This window comes from Vigna angularis, chromosome 3 (genome assembly GCF_016808095.1).
Source record: "Vigna angularis cultivar LongXiaoDou No.4 chromosome 3, ASM1680809v1, whole genome shotgun sequence".
NCBI lineage: Eukaryota > Viridiplantae > Streptophyta > Magnoliopsida > Fabales > Fabaceae > Vigna > Vigna angularis.
The window spans coordinates 34827137-34843449 of NC_068972.1; the positions used below are offsets into that span (position 1 = coordinate 34827137).

At 33.2% G+C, this 16313-nt stretch overlaps 1 protein-coding gene across 1 annotated transcript; it reads right to left on the reverse strand.

Moving 5' to 3' along the window:
- Positions 1 to 1008: 1008 nt before the first annotated feature.
- LOC108326529 (guanine nucleotide-binding protein-like NSN1) lies at positions 1009 to 6104 on the reverse strand. Its single transcript, XM_017560082.2, has 9 exons — positions 5944 to 6104; positions 5607 to 5851; positions 5113 to 5215; positions 4837 to 5010; positions 4526 to 4746; positions 2949 to 3213; positions 2001 to 2186; positions 1671 to 1882; positions 1009 to 1536 (listed from the first exon to the last, which is right to left on the reverse strand). Exons 1-9 carry the CDS (start codon positions 5960 to 5962, stop codon positions 1171 to 1173), a joined length of 1791 nt encoding a protein of 596 aa, XP_017415571.1. The 5' UTR covers positions 5963 to 6104; the 3' UTR covers positions 1009 to 1170.
- Between the last annotated feature and the right edge of the window lie 10209 nt (positions 6105 to 16313).

Consider the following 16313-nt stretch of genomic DNA (forward strand, 5'->3'; position numbering starts at 1 on the left):
CATTTCTTACAAATAATACATCAAAACATATAAATTACATTATTAAAATATCTTTAAAATTAATATAAAAAATAAACTAATAAAAATAATTGGAAAATAAACGTATAATCTTTAAACGGATATGTTAGGTTTAATTAGTTGATAACAAAAATATAAAATGAATAACAAAAAACATATTTCTTTTTCAATTTTTTAATATAATTTTATTTTTAACCGAAGTTAATTATAAAACTATTTATACCATTTATAATTTATCATTTCCAAGATAAAAACTGTTTTAACTGGGTTTTATTAATAGAGATTATAATAACTTCTGTGTTTCAATGGAGTTTATTAACAGAGGTTACAATAACTTCTAGTAGTAAAGTTCATTTCTCTCGTCTCTCTTTTTTCACAATCACCCTTTACTCGTTTTTTTATCCTCTGAAAACACTATTTGTACCTTCTCTGCAAATCTTCTCTAGTTTCGAATTTCTGAGTCATCCTACCAAAGGATTAGTTGCTTTACTCTAAATTAGTTGGATTAATTCTTAGTGATGTTTTTATGTATATATTATTGATGTTGATTCCACTGAGTGAAAGTAGGAGTGTAATAAATAGGAAAGTGATAAAAATAGAGTGAGAGCAGAATAAATAAAAGAGATGTTAAGTGTTGATTAAGTTAATCTGTCTCTGTCTCTTCAGCCATTCCATCTACTCACAACACAATCATTAAATTTCATGTACAAGGTATCACACATTTACATTTATTTATCTCCACTTTATCTTTAAGTGATTTCAAATAGGATTTTCATTTCATATAATAGTTAAAATCCATGACTAGATGTTTGATGAAATATGAATTTCATATCTATTTTTTAATGTAGTTTAAATCATTGAACAAACAATATTAACTCTCAATTTAGTGTATTTTAAGAGTGGTATCACTATTAAATTTTTGGGGATTATTATAGAAATTTGACGGATAATAAATGTGTGAAGACTAGTATTGCAACAATAACAACAAAGTGCAAAAGTTGTCTTAAAATTGCATATAATTTAATAATGGTTTATATAAACTCTTACAAAGATCAAAATTCATAACTCAAAATTATACAGATCTTGCAGATACGTCAGAGAAAAAGCAAAACCTTGTATCATCTTTAAATAATGAATATGCTGGCTTGTTCATCATTCATCAATTTGGATAGCAGACATAGGCACTTCAGAGTTGACTGGTTCATCATCACCATCCTCACTCTGGCTGTCTTCAGAATCCATGGAGGCTTCCTTTTGGAAGTAATCAGTTTTGAAATCGTAATCACCATCCATGGGATCCGAAGAGGCTGAAGCTTTCTTATCCTTTTTTCTTTTCTTCTTCTCTGCGCGCCTCAGTTTTGTATTAAGCATACCGTCTGCAGCATATAATTTTTCATTTTGCCTACTTGCAGCACTGTTATCCTTGTTCTTCCCACCACCATCTTCCATGGATTCATCCACCTCAGCCACATTTCCGGGATCTTCGCCTTGGTCAGCTGACTTGGTTTGTGTCTCATCCTACAAGAGAAGATAATGCTTTAATTAGTAAGTGTGAAAACACTAAAATTTCACGCATACAATTCACATCAACAATAGTCAACTCCCTAGGCATCTTCTCCTAAGTCTAAACGGTTTCAATTCAACAAACAAACCTCCAACATCATTTCAGTAAGATTGAGAGGGTGACTTGAAGGAACTTCAACAGCATTGAAGTCATCAACAGATTTAAGGCTCCCAATAAATGAAGATTCATTGTTGTAGACTTCATCAACGTTAAACTCTTTTGCAAATTCAGAAACTATCTTCGTCTCCGAAGGTTCACCTTGATCCCTATTTGGGGGCATGGTATAATACTGAATTTTACCTGAAATATACAAACAGAAAGAGAAATTTCAGTGTTTAGTTCTTCCTCAATTTTAACTTCAACCCAGAAAAGTAATCAGTTCTCTGATTATAATTTAAGAAATTCCATGTATCCGTACCCTCGTTCCAATCATGAAGAATGATTCTTGCAGCAGCAGCAACGTCAACTATTCCACCCTTTTTGAGTTTGCCCCTGACTGTAGCTACCTTCCGCAGAAAGTCATCAACATCACCTACATTGAAACTGGGAATCTTGTACAGAGTTACAAGCTGCTCGGGCATACAGAGCTTTAGAATTTCCTTCACTGCGTTGTCCAAGTTAAAAAGAAAAGGAATAAGTCTTTCAAATTTACTTAACAAGAGTAAGTACAGCTTAAATCAGGATTTTCCATAAATAACATAATTGTATCATGCAAACTTCTAAGCGTTTAGGAAATTAGAATTCTCATTACTAAATCAAACATTAATTTATATCTAAATAAAATGTAAAACAACCAGAGTTTTAAAACAAGATAATAGGAAACATAATCCAACAGCCCGTGCATAAAATAACCGAACGTTCCCCTACACCACCTATCAGTTGCATTTTTAAAACCGAACAGAAGTCTATTTTATAACCAGGATAAGGTTACAAGATTTAATGAAAGGGTGATTTTATCACGGACATCCTGACTCTGGTAGATCAAACCACACAAAACCATAATATTATATACAGCGCCCAATGACTACCCTCATTCACACTATCATTGTTAACACAAAAGTAAACGCAAGTTTGAAAATATTTCAAATAATTGAATTTATAACTGAAAGTCATTCTATTAGAGAAAATGGATGAATAGAGGATAAGAAATTTACACAAAACCAGATATTAAATAAAAATGCACCAAAAAATAGCAAAATCTACAAACTGTTGTAAAATTGATTAGTATTTCTTCAATGTCACGAGCTCATTTTCTTTTACTATTTTTTCATGTAAAATTCCTATAAATCTTCTACCATTCATTTCAACTAAATGCAAATAAACACATGAATAACCAGATAATAAGGAGGGAAATGACTTAGTATACCTGGGCTAATTGGATCCTCTAACTTCTCAATCCTCTTGCAATTTTTTAAGGCAATGGAAGCATCATTTTCTTGAGACTTCAGCATAACAACACCAGGGCAATCTAGCAACTTAACATTTTTGTCCAATTGAACCTCTTGCATTGATCTTGTTAACCCCGGAGTAGAGCCAACATTGACAACATGACACCTTTTTAAACTATTAATAAGGCTACTCTTACCCACATTGGGCAAGCCAATCAAACCCACAGTGATTGACTTTTTGATCTGTCAAGGCAAGGAAGCAAACCAACCAAAAAATGAATGATCTAAAATCAAAGGACAAAAGCATAAAAAACAAAACAATTAATGGATAAGCAATAGACATCATAAACTAAAAAAAGAAACTACACCGGGGAAAATAAAAAATCAGTCAAATGCGAAATTCCCAAAAGATAGGAATGATAACCCATGAAGATGCACACTAAAGCATACTCTTCCAACTTGAAATCTTTATATTTAGTTTTGCAGTGTGATTGGCAAAAGTCGGCACAATCATGCACAAGCAAACAAATGGATGTCAGAGATCAATGTCACCTACATGACTAAATAGAAAGTATGTATGTTTGTATGCATGTACACATGCATGTGTGTTGTGCAAACAAATGGATGTTCAGAGATCAATGTCACCTACATGACTAAATAGAAAGTATGTATGTTTGTATGCATGTACACATGCATGTGTGTTGTGCATGCTTTTAACTAGGTGCAAACTTCACTCTTTTGTGTAGATTTAAATTAGACCTAAACCGAAATATCTATATTTGGATAACAAAATCATTTTCAACAGAAAATAGCACCAACACCACAATGGTATGAAAAACATCCCTATTTAAAAAGATTGATACTTATCTTACACTAGAAGTGATGATTCAGAAAAAGGCATCAGCAATATAGTGAACATCAATGCCAACAATTCTCAAGTCCCAACTAGAGGTGATATCATTTTAGGAGCAAGTACGATAGACATAGGCTTTAGTAATAATTTAATTTCTACTAATATGTGAAAAAAAAAGTGTGATCTACCACTTTATTTTTCTTTTTGAGCTTGTGCACAATACACATCCACCTGCAAGCATTTCTTCAAATTGAATCCAAAAGTAAGTGACATAAAAAACATGAAAACCAACCCACTTAGGTTCTTCACTTCTCCCTATATTTATACTATAAATTTATTTGCAAAACCTTCCGATTTTATATTTGGTTCAACATTTAAGTTTGCCAATTTGTCAACATTCAAGTTTGTTTTTCCAGTAAAGGCATCCTTTACTGTGGAGTTTTCATGTTGAGCTAGTGTATCCAATGCACATTAGCAAGAATGCATGGAAACATATACACATATACACACCGGACAAAAAAAGACAGCAGCAAATACATGAAGGTTTCTCAATCATATATCAGATAATAATTCCATAGAGGGAAGCACAACACAGGAATCAAAATTGTAACTGTCAAATAATTCACATACAACTAATTCAGCACAAAAATTTTATTATGAAATTGCAATTTTACAAACAGTCATCACCATTAAATCTGTTACCTCATGACTTCTTGAGTAATTCTTCAACAATTTGAGTAGAGTATCAGCTCCAAGACAATCGCTTAGTTGCAAAATATCACTTGATTTGGCTTTGACTTTCTTAGAAGATATCCACCCTAAGTTTGATCTTTGTTGTTGTGTGCTACACTTGAAGGCCACAGTAGGTAATTCTTCTCTAAGGTACTTGAGCCACTTTTCTAAAGCTTCTTTAGGCACAAGATCTATTATAAGGATCAAATGATTAGCCAATGCAAAAATAAATATTCCAAAATGGAGAAAGGAGACAATATGAAATGTGATCAGTAAACTACCGATTTTATTTAAAAGCAACACGAGACGTTTATCAGGCCCCGATTTCATCACCATGTTTTCTATCTCGGGACAGCGAGTCCCCAGAGGATCCCGGGCATCAAGGACCTCCAGTAAGACATCAGAGGCGTCAATAACCTTAACAAGATCCTTGTAAAAGGCTCTATCTGAGCTATCTATGCAATAAAAGAAACCAAAAATAACAATTGTAAGAACATAGGCAAGCAAGCACCTGATAGTTCAACCAAACTGTCAGGAAATTACAAATAAATACACACCTCTGGTCTTCACGGCAGTACCAAAATCATTACTATTTTTTTTAGAATCCTCTGGCAACGTATCACCTTCCTCCTCTAGCAAGCCCAATTTCCTTTTACGAGCCTGAAACAAGTAATGAATAGTAAGTTCCTAACTGCAAGAGAAACAGAAACCACAAATGACTAATTTCTTCGTAGAATTCTTCTCTTTCCCACCCCAGTTTGAAGTAGACATCAATCAGCCCTGATATAATAATACAAAAAAAAAATACTTCAATGTACCAATAATCAAAACACCCTCATTATCATCTCTCTCTTTCTTCCTATTACATTACACCACCAATCATTCCTACACTTCTCTCACTAGGAACAATCAAAACCCAACTGTCCATGAATCACTTTCTACAAGAACAAGGTTTATATATTTATTTAATTTATGACGTAACATAACAAATCATAATCGATAATAAAAAAAATGCACGAAATGTGGAATTTAATAAATATAAAGCAATTACCCGTTCCTTGCGTTCAGCTTTCTTTTGCTCCAATTCCTCAATGGCCTTGGCTCTTCGAGCTTCAAGGGCTTTGAGTTCCTGTTCCTTAAAGGGCCAATCATTGGGAATACCAGGATCCTTCTCAACCTTTTTTTTTCCACTCAGCCGAAGCTTCTTAGCTTCCTTCGCCTTTTTTTTGTTGTGCTCCTTCACCTTCCGGATCACCTTGTACTTCTTCTTCAACGAAACCCTCTTACTCTTACTCTCTGCAACGCAACAGTTTCACCCCAATAATAAAAAAACAATTACATCATTGTACACTACTGGAATCAAAGAACAGGGATTAGGGTTTTCTTACTTTTGCTCTTCTTGACCATTTTGTGTTTTCTACCGTCACAGGATAAAAATGATAATCAGGTCAGAAGAAAAAACTGAGAGAAGAAGCCAAAAGATTTGAAGGGGGCGGTGGAGAGAATAGAGAAGAGGGTGAAGGAGTGTATTGTATAATTAGGGTTTTGGCCCAACTTTGGGGTTTATTGTTATTTAAAATTTAAAATGTAAAACTATATTAAATTTGAAATTCAATAAAATTTGTTCTTTTGATTTTATTATTAGTTATCAAATAGTGATATGAGATAATTTTTTATATGCTTATCTTTTGATATACTAAAACATGAATTTTAATATGCCTATATTTTTTTAATAAGAAAATATACTTAATTAAATATATTGTAATAAAACTATATAATGTAACAAAAAATTTAAAAGCGATTTTCTTAGGCTAACTTAAGCCAAATCTATTAATATTTTGTGCTTAAATAATTTCGCACGTGTTTCTGATAAATACTAATTAGGAGTAAGATTACAAATTATAATTTTATTATTATTATAATTTAGTACATATTTAGCTTCTACAATTGAATTTTATTAAAATATAAATTTATATATGTGTGTGTTGTGTAAATATTATTATATTTTAAAATTCTATTAATGAATAATTTATATATTTATTATATATGTGAATTCTTTATACTAATGAAAACACAATTCTAACCCTTCTACTTATTTATACTCATCGTTATAGAACTATATTAGTCTTTAATCGTTTATAAAATAAAATAAAACAAATCTCTTTTAACAGTCATAAACTTAAATAAAATAAAATGAACAAAAAATTATAAGATAGGATAACTATAAGAGTAAATATACAATAATGATTCACTTTTATATTTATTTGATATCTAATATAAAAGTAAAATAATTATAAAAATATAAATTTTTATATCTTTTTAAAAAAGAAATAAATAAAAAATAAGAAAGAATAATATTTAGAAGATTTATGTACGTGAAATAATCATGATTATAATTTTATGTTCCTTAAAAACTAATATTTTATTTCAGATTTTGTGTATAAAAAATATTTATTTACGTTATCATTATTCATCCAAAGTATTCTCATGAAAGCTATGTAACTGATATAATCAATATTAATTCAGTAGTATATAGAAGAACTTTTTTGTATTCATAAAATACGGTTTATGAAAGAATAAGAGAATAATAAAAATTAGAATAATAAGATCTTATAAATTATAACAATTATAAAAACATATAAACTGCATAAAATATTTTAGGTAAAAAATAATCAGTTTGTTAATTATAATTTAAAAAACTTATTAAACTTTGATAAGAGATAATGAAATATTTTAACAATATTTATAGTTAAAATATTATTAGAATGATATTTATATATAATATACTATAGATAATATATAATATAATACATAATATATAAACGTATATATAATCGATAATGTATAATATATAAATGTATAGATTTGAGACTGACATATGATGTAACATGTAAAATATTATTAAAATAAAATATTATATATATGATAATAAAATCTTATAAGATAACAAACCTTCAATATATACACCTCTATAATCATCTAGTCTCTTATCTACTTTCTCTCACATCTTACTGAAACAATCAAAAAAACTATTCCTAAGCACACTATTAAGATGATTACTGGAAAGAGAAAAGCAATGCCAAACAACACAAAGAAAGGATAATCTAGTGGTATAACAGATCATCATAACACAATAAACATTTCATTATACATTATATTACACACATAATAAACATTCATCCTAAACATGCCACAGACTTAGACTTGACCATTCGGATACAGAATGTCGAACTATGGTGGTTCCTGCACTTGTGGTGACCTCTACTGCTTTATAGAGCCCTTGCCAATAGGTTTTACCCTACCACTCACAAGGTTAGTCCTCAAACGCCCTTTTACCAATTAGAGAAAGGTCCATCAGGCTAAGACCTCTTGCTACTCTCCACGACATAATCATTCATCTCTATTTGAATTGGGGTTATTAAGAGTGTCAGGATAAACCACCAATACAAAGCTTCATACATTCATACAACAACAACACAAGGCACCACCATGTATCATCTCCACGAGAATCATGAAATTACGTCCATTAATCATTTACTTAATCAACCACATATCCATCATCAACATATCTCTCTCATAATCATATATATATATATATATATATATATATATATATATATATATATATATATATATATATATACACACACACATACATATACTTCACACAAACATTACATACTATCACATGAAACCTCGGATTATACATTAAACAACCAGAAACACCCATACAAGGCATCAAAAGTCACATAAAAATACAATTTTTTCATGGCATCTTGATTCTCATATTTAGGTAAGAAAAACAGCTTTGAAACCCTTACCGACAGCTCCGAAAGGGTCCCAAACCCCCAAAATGACCTAAAGACGTCTAAAACAGACATCCAGAACCCTGAAAACCCCCCGAAACAGGTGCAATGATGCTCAACTGCACCCAGTGGCACTCGGGCACCTAGGGTTGGCGCTCGGGCGCCCAAGGCTGGCACTCAGCACCTTGGCCACTACAAATGAGCGCTTAGGGTCCTGTTTGAGCGCTCAACGCTATTAGTAAAATCAAGACTCAATTTTTTCACTCTGAACACTTTACCCCCAACTTCTAAAGGCCTCTAGACCTTCCAAACCTTGTGAAAACTCTGAAAACACTGTTGTAACTTAAAATGACTCATTAAAACCTAATTTCTCTCCTATAAGCTACCCAAACTCAATTATACACTTTCTAACCTCCGTATCAGTTTACAAACTGCATGACGAAGTCTAAATACACTTTTTAGCATACTCCTACACCTCAAAATACTCACAGTCATTCTATTTCAAAATATCACCATGTAAAACCTCAATTTAGACCAAAAACACTCAAGAACTCACCCCAAGATGACACCAACTGTTCTACACCATATTTTTCTCACTTAACAACTTAGACAAGTCCTAATAGGTCTCATATCATCCTCCCAACTGCCCAAAACTGTTTACATTCATTACTTCAAAATCTTACTACTCAAAACCCCATTTTTACAATAAAAACACCTTAAAACTTCAATAAATCACTACCCCTTTCTTCTATAACAAATTTTAATCCACTAACACCTCTAACAAGTCTTAAATTACTTCATAACAGCCTCAAGTATCACCCTAGGTCATGTGTCTTTATGTGGTTCTGGATAATATTTTTACTGTTTTTATTGTGGAGTCTAGTTATATGTGTTTAGGGAGTTGTGGGAAATGGGTTTGTTCTATTTCTACTATGCATGGTCTTTTAGGGTTTGTGTTTATTTAACTAACTTTGTTTTAGTATTTCTCTTTAAGGTTTTGTTTATTTGAATGGATTTGGGGGAGAGTGATTGAGGGGATTTGATAGGATTTGAAGATAATTTTTGTTGTTGTTTATTTGAGTGGATTTGAAGGTAAGTGAGAATGGATTTGGAAATAAATTTTTTTAATCAGTCACATCAATTAAATCCTACACCAATTCTCACAAATTTTACTTTCAAATCCATTTTTACTTACCTCCAAATCTACTTAAGTAAACAACAACAAATTATCTTCAAATCCCCTCAATCACTCTCCGCTAAATTCATTCAAGTAAATAAAGCCTAAGTGATATTAGAGAAAGACATATGAAGAAGAAATCGTATCTTTTTACATGTAAGTACATTTTCGGAGACGAAATTTTTTGTGTGTGAGGAGAATGTGGCATCCTAAAAATTATAATAATTAGAAAAATATAAACATAAAGTTAAATATATAAAGTAAAAGATAAAATATTTATTAATTATAATTTCAAAGGTTTATTAGATTGTAATAAGAGATAATAGATATTTTAATGATATGTATAGTTAAAATAATATTTATATACAATATAATAAAGATAATATATAATATATAAACGTATATGTTATATATTATATTATATGTAAATTTTATAAAAATATATAATATAAACTTATATATTATAAATAGTAAGGATAATATAAAAACGTATATTTTTTAATGAGTTAGCATGTCTTGTGGTCACACGAATTGGCGAGTTAGACTAGATGAGTTCTTTGAATCAGGTTAAAATATGTAACCTAACCTACCTCTTTCTTGGAAGGTTGGCAGACTGGCCTGATTGGTTTGACACCATTAAAATTGAGATCCTTATGGTGGAGTCAACCCATGTATTTATATGATTGTTATTTGAGTTTATGACTTTTATTGAAAAATATTTTCAAACTTATAATGTGATAAAAATTACTCTCATGATAACTATAATTTATGTTAGTCTATCCTTCTATTTTGGTGTTGTAATTTTTATCAGTAATGATATTTTTTTTATATGAAAATAAATGATACAAGTATGGAAAAAGATGCATAATAGAGATGATAGTGGTAAAAACCTTTATCTACCATTCTTGATTTAATTGACGGAAGTTTACATTCACCACTCGTTCGGTTGTGCGTTTAGTTTCTATCAATTAAATTTATTGATCTTGCATTATAATTCATATTTTCACTTTGAATATCTATCTTTTTGGGATTTATAATTAGAATTACTATTCTGTGATGGTGTATTGAACAGTTGAATTCCTTATTGTCTTAATACTTTTTAGGCTTAATACCCTCTTTGGTCCCCAGTTTCAGTGGTTAATGTCAATTAAGTCCCCATTTATGAAAGTGCTTTTAATATGTCCAAAGTTACTAAAATTAGTATCAATTTTGTCCCTTCCGTTAACTACTACGAAACGGAGTTAACGCGTTGATGATGTGGCAGTAATTATTTGCAACGTGGATATAGTTTGTTGTGTGTGTGGTGACGTGTATGTTACTGATAGAAGTAACGTTGTTGTATTAAAGATTGGGTAGGGTAAAATTTGGGGAAAATCTGATTTAGGGCACTGATACGCGAGATTAGGGCAATTGGAAGTGTGAGAGAGTAGATAGAGTCATTGTCGCTGACGAAGATTGCGAGCACAGAAATCGTGGATACATCTATCTTCGTTGGATTTGGAAGGTGCGTTGAGACGTGTGTGGGTATTACGAAATTTGCGATTCGAAGGTGCGTTTACGGTAGCCTTTTATCTGTGTTTGGTTGCTTTCACCATGGTCCCCCCCCCCCTCCCCAAAAGTTTGTTTATGGTCTGTCTGTTTATTGTCCCCCATTATCTGTGCATGTCCTTTGTTTTTTCTTGCGCCATTGTGGTTGTGGTCCCCCCTGGTGGACCATATTTGATTATTTTTGTAATTATGGTTTTGTAATTGTTCTTTTGTAATAGTGTTTTTGCTTTGTTTTACTTGTTTTTTTGGGTAGATAACATTTGGGTTAAGCAATCATTAACTTTAGACAATTTTTATATTAGTTTAGATGGCCAACTCAGACGTTGAAATTGTGTTTCACCATGCGGGGAAATTTGAGAATAATGGAACATTTAGATACCACTATGGTCAAACCACAACTTTAAAAATTGATCCAGATCGATGGAGTTATTTTGAAATATTAAGCATTCTTAAGGAGATGGGTTATAGGAATGTAAAGGCTTTGTGGTATTCATTGGGTCGTGGTCCTGTGTTAGAAGATTGTATGGAACCTTTATTAGATGACAAAGGTGCATGTCATGTAGTGAATATTGCTATGTTGAATGGTCAAGGTCATGTTTATGTTATACACAAGGTGTGTGAGCCTGAGTATATTCTGGAGTTGGAATACTCTTCCCAACCAGATATTGTGGCACCTAGTGGTGAAGCAGAAGTTGGCAGAGAGAGTGTTGAATTGGGTGTTGAGATGGAGGTTGGTAAACCAGAGGTTCAACCAGTGGGTAATGTAGAGCCTAAGGTAGAGGCTGAAGTACAAGTAGAAGGTGTGGTAGAAGTTGAAGTAGAAGTTGAAGTAGAGGCAGTGGGTGATGTACATGTTGTGGTAGAAGGTGAGGTAGAAGTTGAAGTACAGGCAGTGGCTGATGTAGATGTTCTGGTAGAAGGTGAGGTAGAAGTTGACGTACAGGCAGTGGCTGATGTAGATGTTGCTGTTGAAGATTATGTAGAAGTTGAAGTTCAGGCAGTGACAGAAGTAGATGGTGCTGTAGAAGATTATGTAGAAGTTGAAGTTCAAGCAGTGGCTGATCTAGATGGTGTGATAGAAGGCGAGGTACAAGTTCAGGCTGAGGGAGTGGCTTATGTAGAGCCTCATGTACAAGTTGAGGGAGTGACTGAGGTAGATGGTAATGGTGTGGATGGACAGGGTGAGGGTGATGTACATGCTGATGAGTATGATGTTAGAAGTTGGACTGGGTCTGAACAGGATGTCTCCACTGACGATGGAGATGAAGTGGAATGTGATGTATTTGAAGCTAGTAACCAAATAGAAGTTGGGGGACCTCGAGGTTTATCAGAAAGTGATTGGGAATCTGAGAGTTTGAACAGTGTTGCTGAAAGTGATAACACAAATGATGATGATAGAGATGGGTATGGTGATTTCATTTCTTTTTCAATGCCCAAAAGTATGGACCAATATCAATGGGAAGTGGGCACCTATTTTGCTGAGAAAAAAGATTTTACAGAAGCTATAAGAACGTATGGAGTAGAGAATGGAAGGAAGTTAAAAGTTTACAAAAATGACAAAAGAAGAGTGTGTGTCAGATGTTGTGGGGCAAAAGGTAAATGTTCATGGTATGCATATTGTGCATATAAGGCAGCTGAAGATACATGGCAGCTGAGGAAGATTATAGACAAGCACACATGCAGTAAAGAATTTAACATCTGTTTAATGACTTCAAAATGGTTGAGTGGGAGGTTAGAAAAGACCATGAAAGAGAATCCGAATATTAATCTATATAACCTCCAAAACAAAGTTTCTAAGAAGTGGAACATTGGTGTTTCTAGGTCTACTACCTGTAGGGCAAAAGCAATGGCTTTAAAAAGAATTGAGGGTGATTTTAAAGAACAATATAAAAGAGTTTATGATTATGCAAATGAGTTGCTTCGGTCTAATCCTGGTTCAACTGTGAAAGTCAAGGTTGAACCTAATGAGGACAATCCAATATTCAAGAGAATGTATGTGTGTTTGAAGGCCTGTAAAGACAGCTTTGTGTCTTGTAGGCCTATTATAGGTTTAGATGGTTGTTTCTTAAAAGGAAAATATGGAGGTGAGTTGTTAACTGCAGTTGCAAGAGATGGGAATGACCAAATGTGTCCTTTGGCATATGCTGTTGTTGAAGTGGAGAATAAGGACAGTTGGCATTGGTTTTTACAATTGCTCGTTGATGATCTTGGTGGTGTAGAGCTGTGTTCAACTAACACATTTATTTCAGATCAACAAAAAGTAAGTAACGTAGCCCAATGCTGTTATATATTCTTGTTTTGTATTATACCGTGTATAACTTGATGTTTGGAACTGTGATAGGGACTTCTGCCAGCATTACAAGAACTTCTCCCTGGTGTGGAGCAAAGATTTTGTGTTCGCCATATTTATGCAAATTTTAGGAAGAAATTTCCTGGCCAAATTCTAAGACGTCTATTATGGAAGGCAGCCTCATCTACACACCCTGCAGCATGGGAGGCAGTGATGAGAGATATTAAAGAAGTAAATCCAGATGCATTTAAACACTTGCTAGCAATTCCACCAAGGTAACATATATTGAAATCCATTCTTCTTGTTTGTTTGCCTAGCTGATTATATGTAACTGTTTTTTTTTATGTTAGATTTTGGTCACGTTCAAGGTTTACGGGTACAGCTGTATGTGACACCTTAGTCAATAATATGTCTGAAGCTTTTAACAGTGTCATATTACATGCAAGAGGTAAGCCCATAATTACAATGATGGAAGACATTCGTTTGTATCTCATGAAGAGATGGTCAACAAATAGACAGAAAATAACTACATTTGAAGGTCATCTTTGCCCAAAGATAAAAAAAAGATTTCAAAAGGAATTGCACATGACTCAATTTTGGCTACCTAGGTATGTCAACATCTGCACATAAGAATTTGGATTTAATGTTCATGTTATAATTTTTGTTTCTATATATAGTTATTTAAATTGGTTGTCATTGCAGTTGGGCAGGAGATAAAATATTTGAGGTCAGACACACTTCAATGATTGGTGAGAAGTATGTGGTTGACATAGACCAATTGGATTGTAGTTGCAGAAAGTGGACTTTAACAGGCATGTCATGCTGTCATGCATTAGCTGCAATGAATTTCTTAAACATCAATGGGGAAGACTACGTGCCAAATTGGTTTAGAAGGTCAACATACCAAGAAACATACATCCCAATCATATACCCTGTCAACGGTCATCAACTGTGGGAAATGACTTATCAGCCTGATGTTTTGCCCCCACCTAAAAGGACTTTACCTGGTAGACCAAAAAAGAAGAGAAGGCTAGAGGCTTGGGAACTGAAGAAGGATGAGACACAACTAAAGCAAAGTGGGACTCGTAAGAGATGTTCCATATGCAGACAACTTGGTCACAAAAGAAATACATGCCCACAACGTCATCCAACAAATCAATGTGAAGCAAGTCAGCAACCTCAAACCCAGCCAACTTCAGGACCAAGTCAGGCACCACAAACCCAGAACAGTACAGGACCAAGTCAGGAACCTCAAACCCAACAATCTACAACAGGACTTTAGAAGTTATATACAACTTCACTTGTATTTTGAACATTGACATCACAGTATGATCAACTTTAGCTTAAGTATTACAGCCATTATAGGCTTCTTTGTAAACATTCAGTTGTACTTTGAACTCCATTTTGAAGTGGCTATTTTGTTAGCTGTGATGTGGGTATGTAGTTAATTACAATATGTATTTGGATGCTTAAAATCTCAATGACAGTTTATCTTTTGGATGTCAATTTCATTTCCAATTTCTGATTATAATGTACACATTTCCAATTTCATTTCCAGTTTATCTTTTGGATGTAAACATTACAGGTACTCATATTTTTCAGTCCAGGTCACACTTATATTGTACTTATATTTTTCAGTCCAGGTCACCTCATCTACACTTATGAGGTGCTTAAACCACTTCTTCATGAATGTGCTTAAACCATGATTGTGCTTAAACCACTTCTTCCGTTTATTTTTATTTCAAATTAAACTTCACAGTGCTTATGTTGTATATATCAGACAACATTTCAATTCAGACCACAAATTAATATGCTCTTGACAATAAGGCCAAATTGTTCTTCTCATTCATTACAAAACATCATATTACAATAAACAATGATGATGTTCATCATAGTAGAACACATCATGGACGACTAAACAAAATACATACAACGATGATATTCATCAACCCCATCAAACATACCATCCCTAACCACATCTTCTCCCTTTTTTGACAACCCCTAAGAGATTTCTCCAGAGTATTTATCTTTCTCCTTTGCCAAGCAATAATATTACCACCATCATCTACATTATCATTATTACGCCATTTAAAGAAGTTGCATCCTTGAAATTCTTCATTTCTTGTCCGCTGTTCAAAGTATCCAACCATAAACATTTAGTTAATCACCAAAACAATTTATAACAAAAATTAAACTACAAACCTTGTAATTAGGGCAGCCCCAGAATTGCTTCCCCTGGTTCTTAACTGTTCTTGCCACTCTCAACACAGCAACCTCCCCATAATGGCATATTTGGTTTGCAACGAATCCCCTTGATGAAGCACCACCAGAGCTCCCCCATGAGCAAGACGAACAACCTTGATTGAAAGACATTGCCAATACGTCGCGAAGCTCAAAGCGAGACAACCACCAACGATGAACCACTTGTCCAACCAACTAGGAACGAGCAAACACGAACTCGGCCAACACGAACCGCGAAACACGAACCACAACCTTAATGCCAACTCAACATAAACATCCAAATCGTAAACAATAACAACACAGACGAAGAAGAAGAAAAATTTAAGGAAGAAGACCTCTGGCGTAATGGAGAAGAAGACCCTTATTGGTGTTTTATGTGCCCTAAATCACTGCCCTACCCAATCTTTAATACAGCAGAGTTACTTCTATCAGTAACATACACATCACCACACACACAACAAGCTATATCCACGTTGCAAATAATTACTGCCACATCATCAACGCGTTAACTCCGTTTCGTAGTAGTTAACGGAAGGGACAAAATTGATACTAATTTTAGTAACTTTGAACATATTAAAAGCACTTTCATAAATAGAGACTTAATTGACATTAACCACTGAAACTGGGGACCAAAGAGGGTATTAAGCCTAATTTTTAAAAGAATTTTCTTTTTCATTGTTAGTTGACAATTTTATA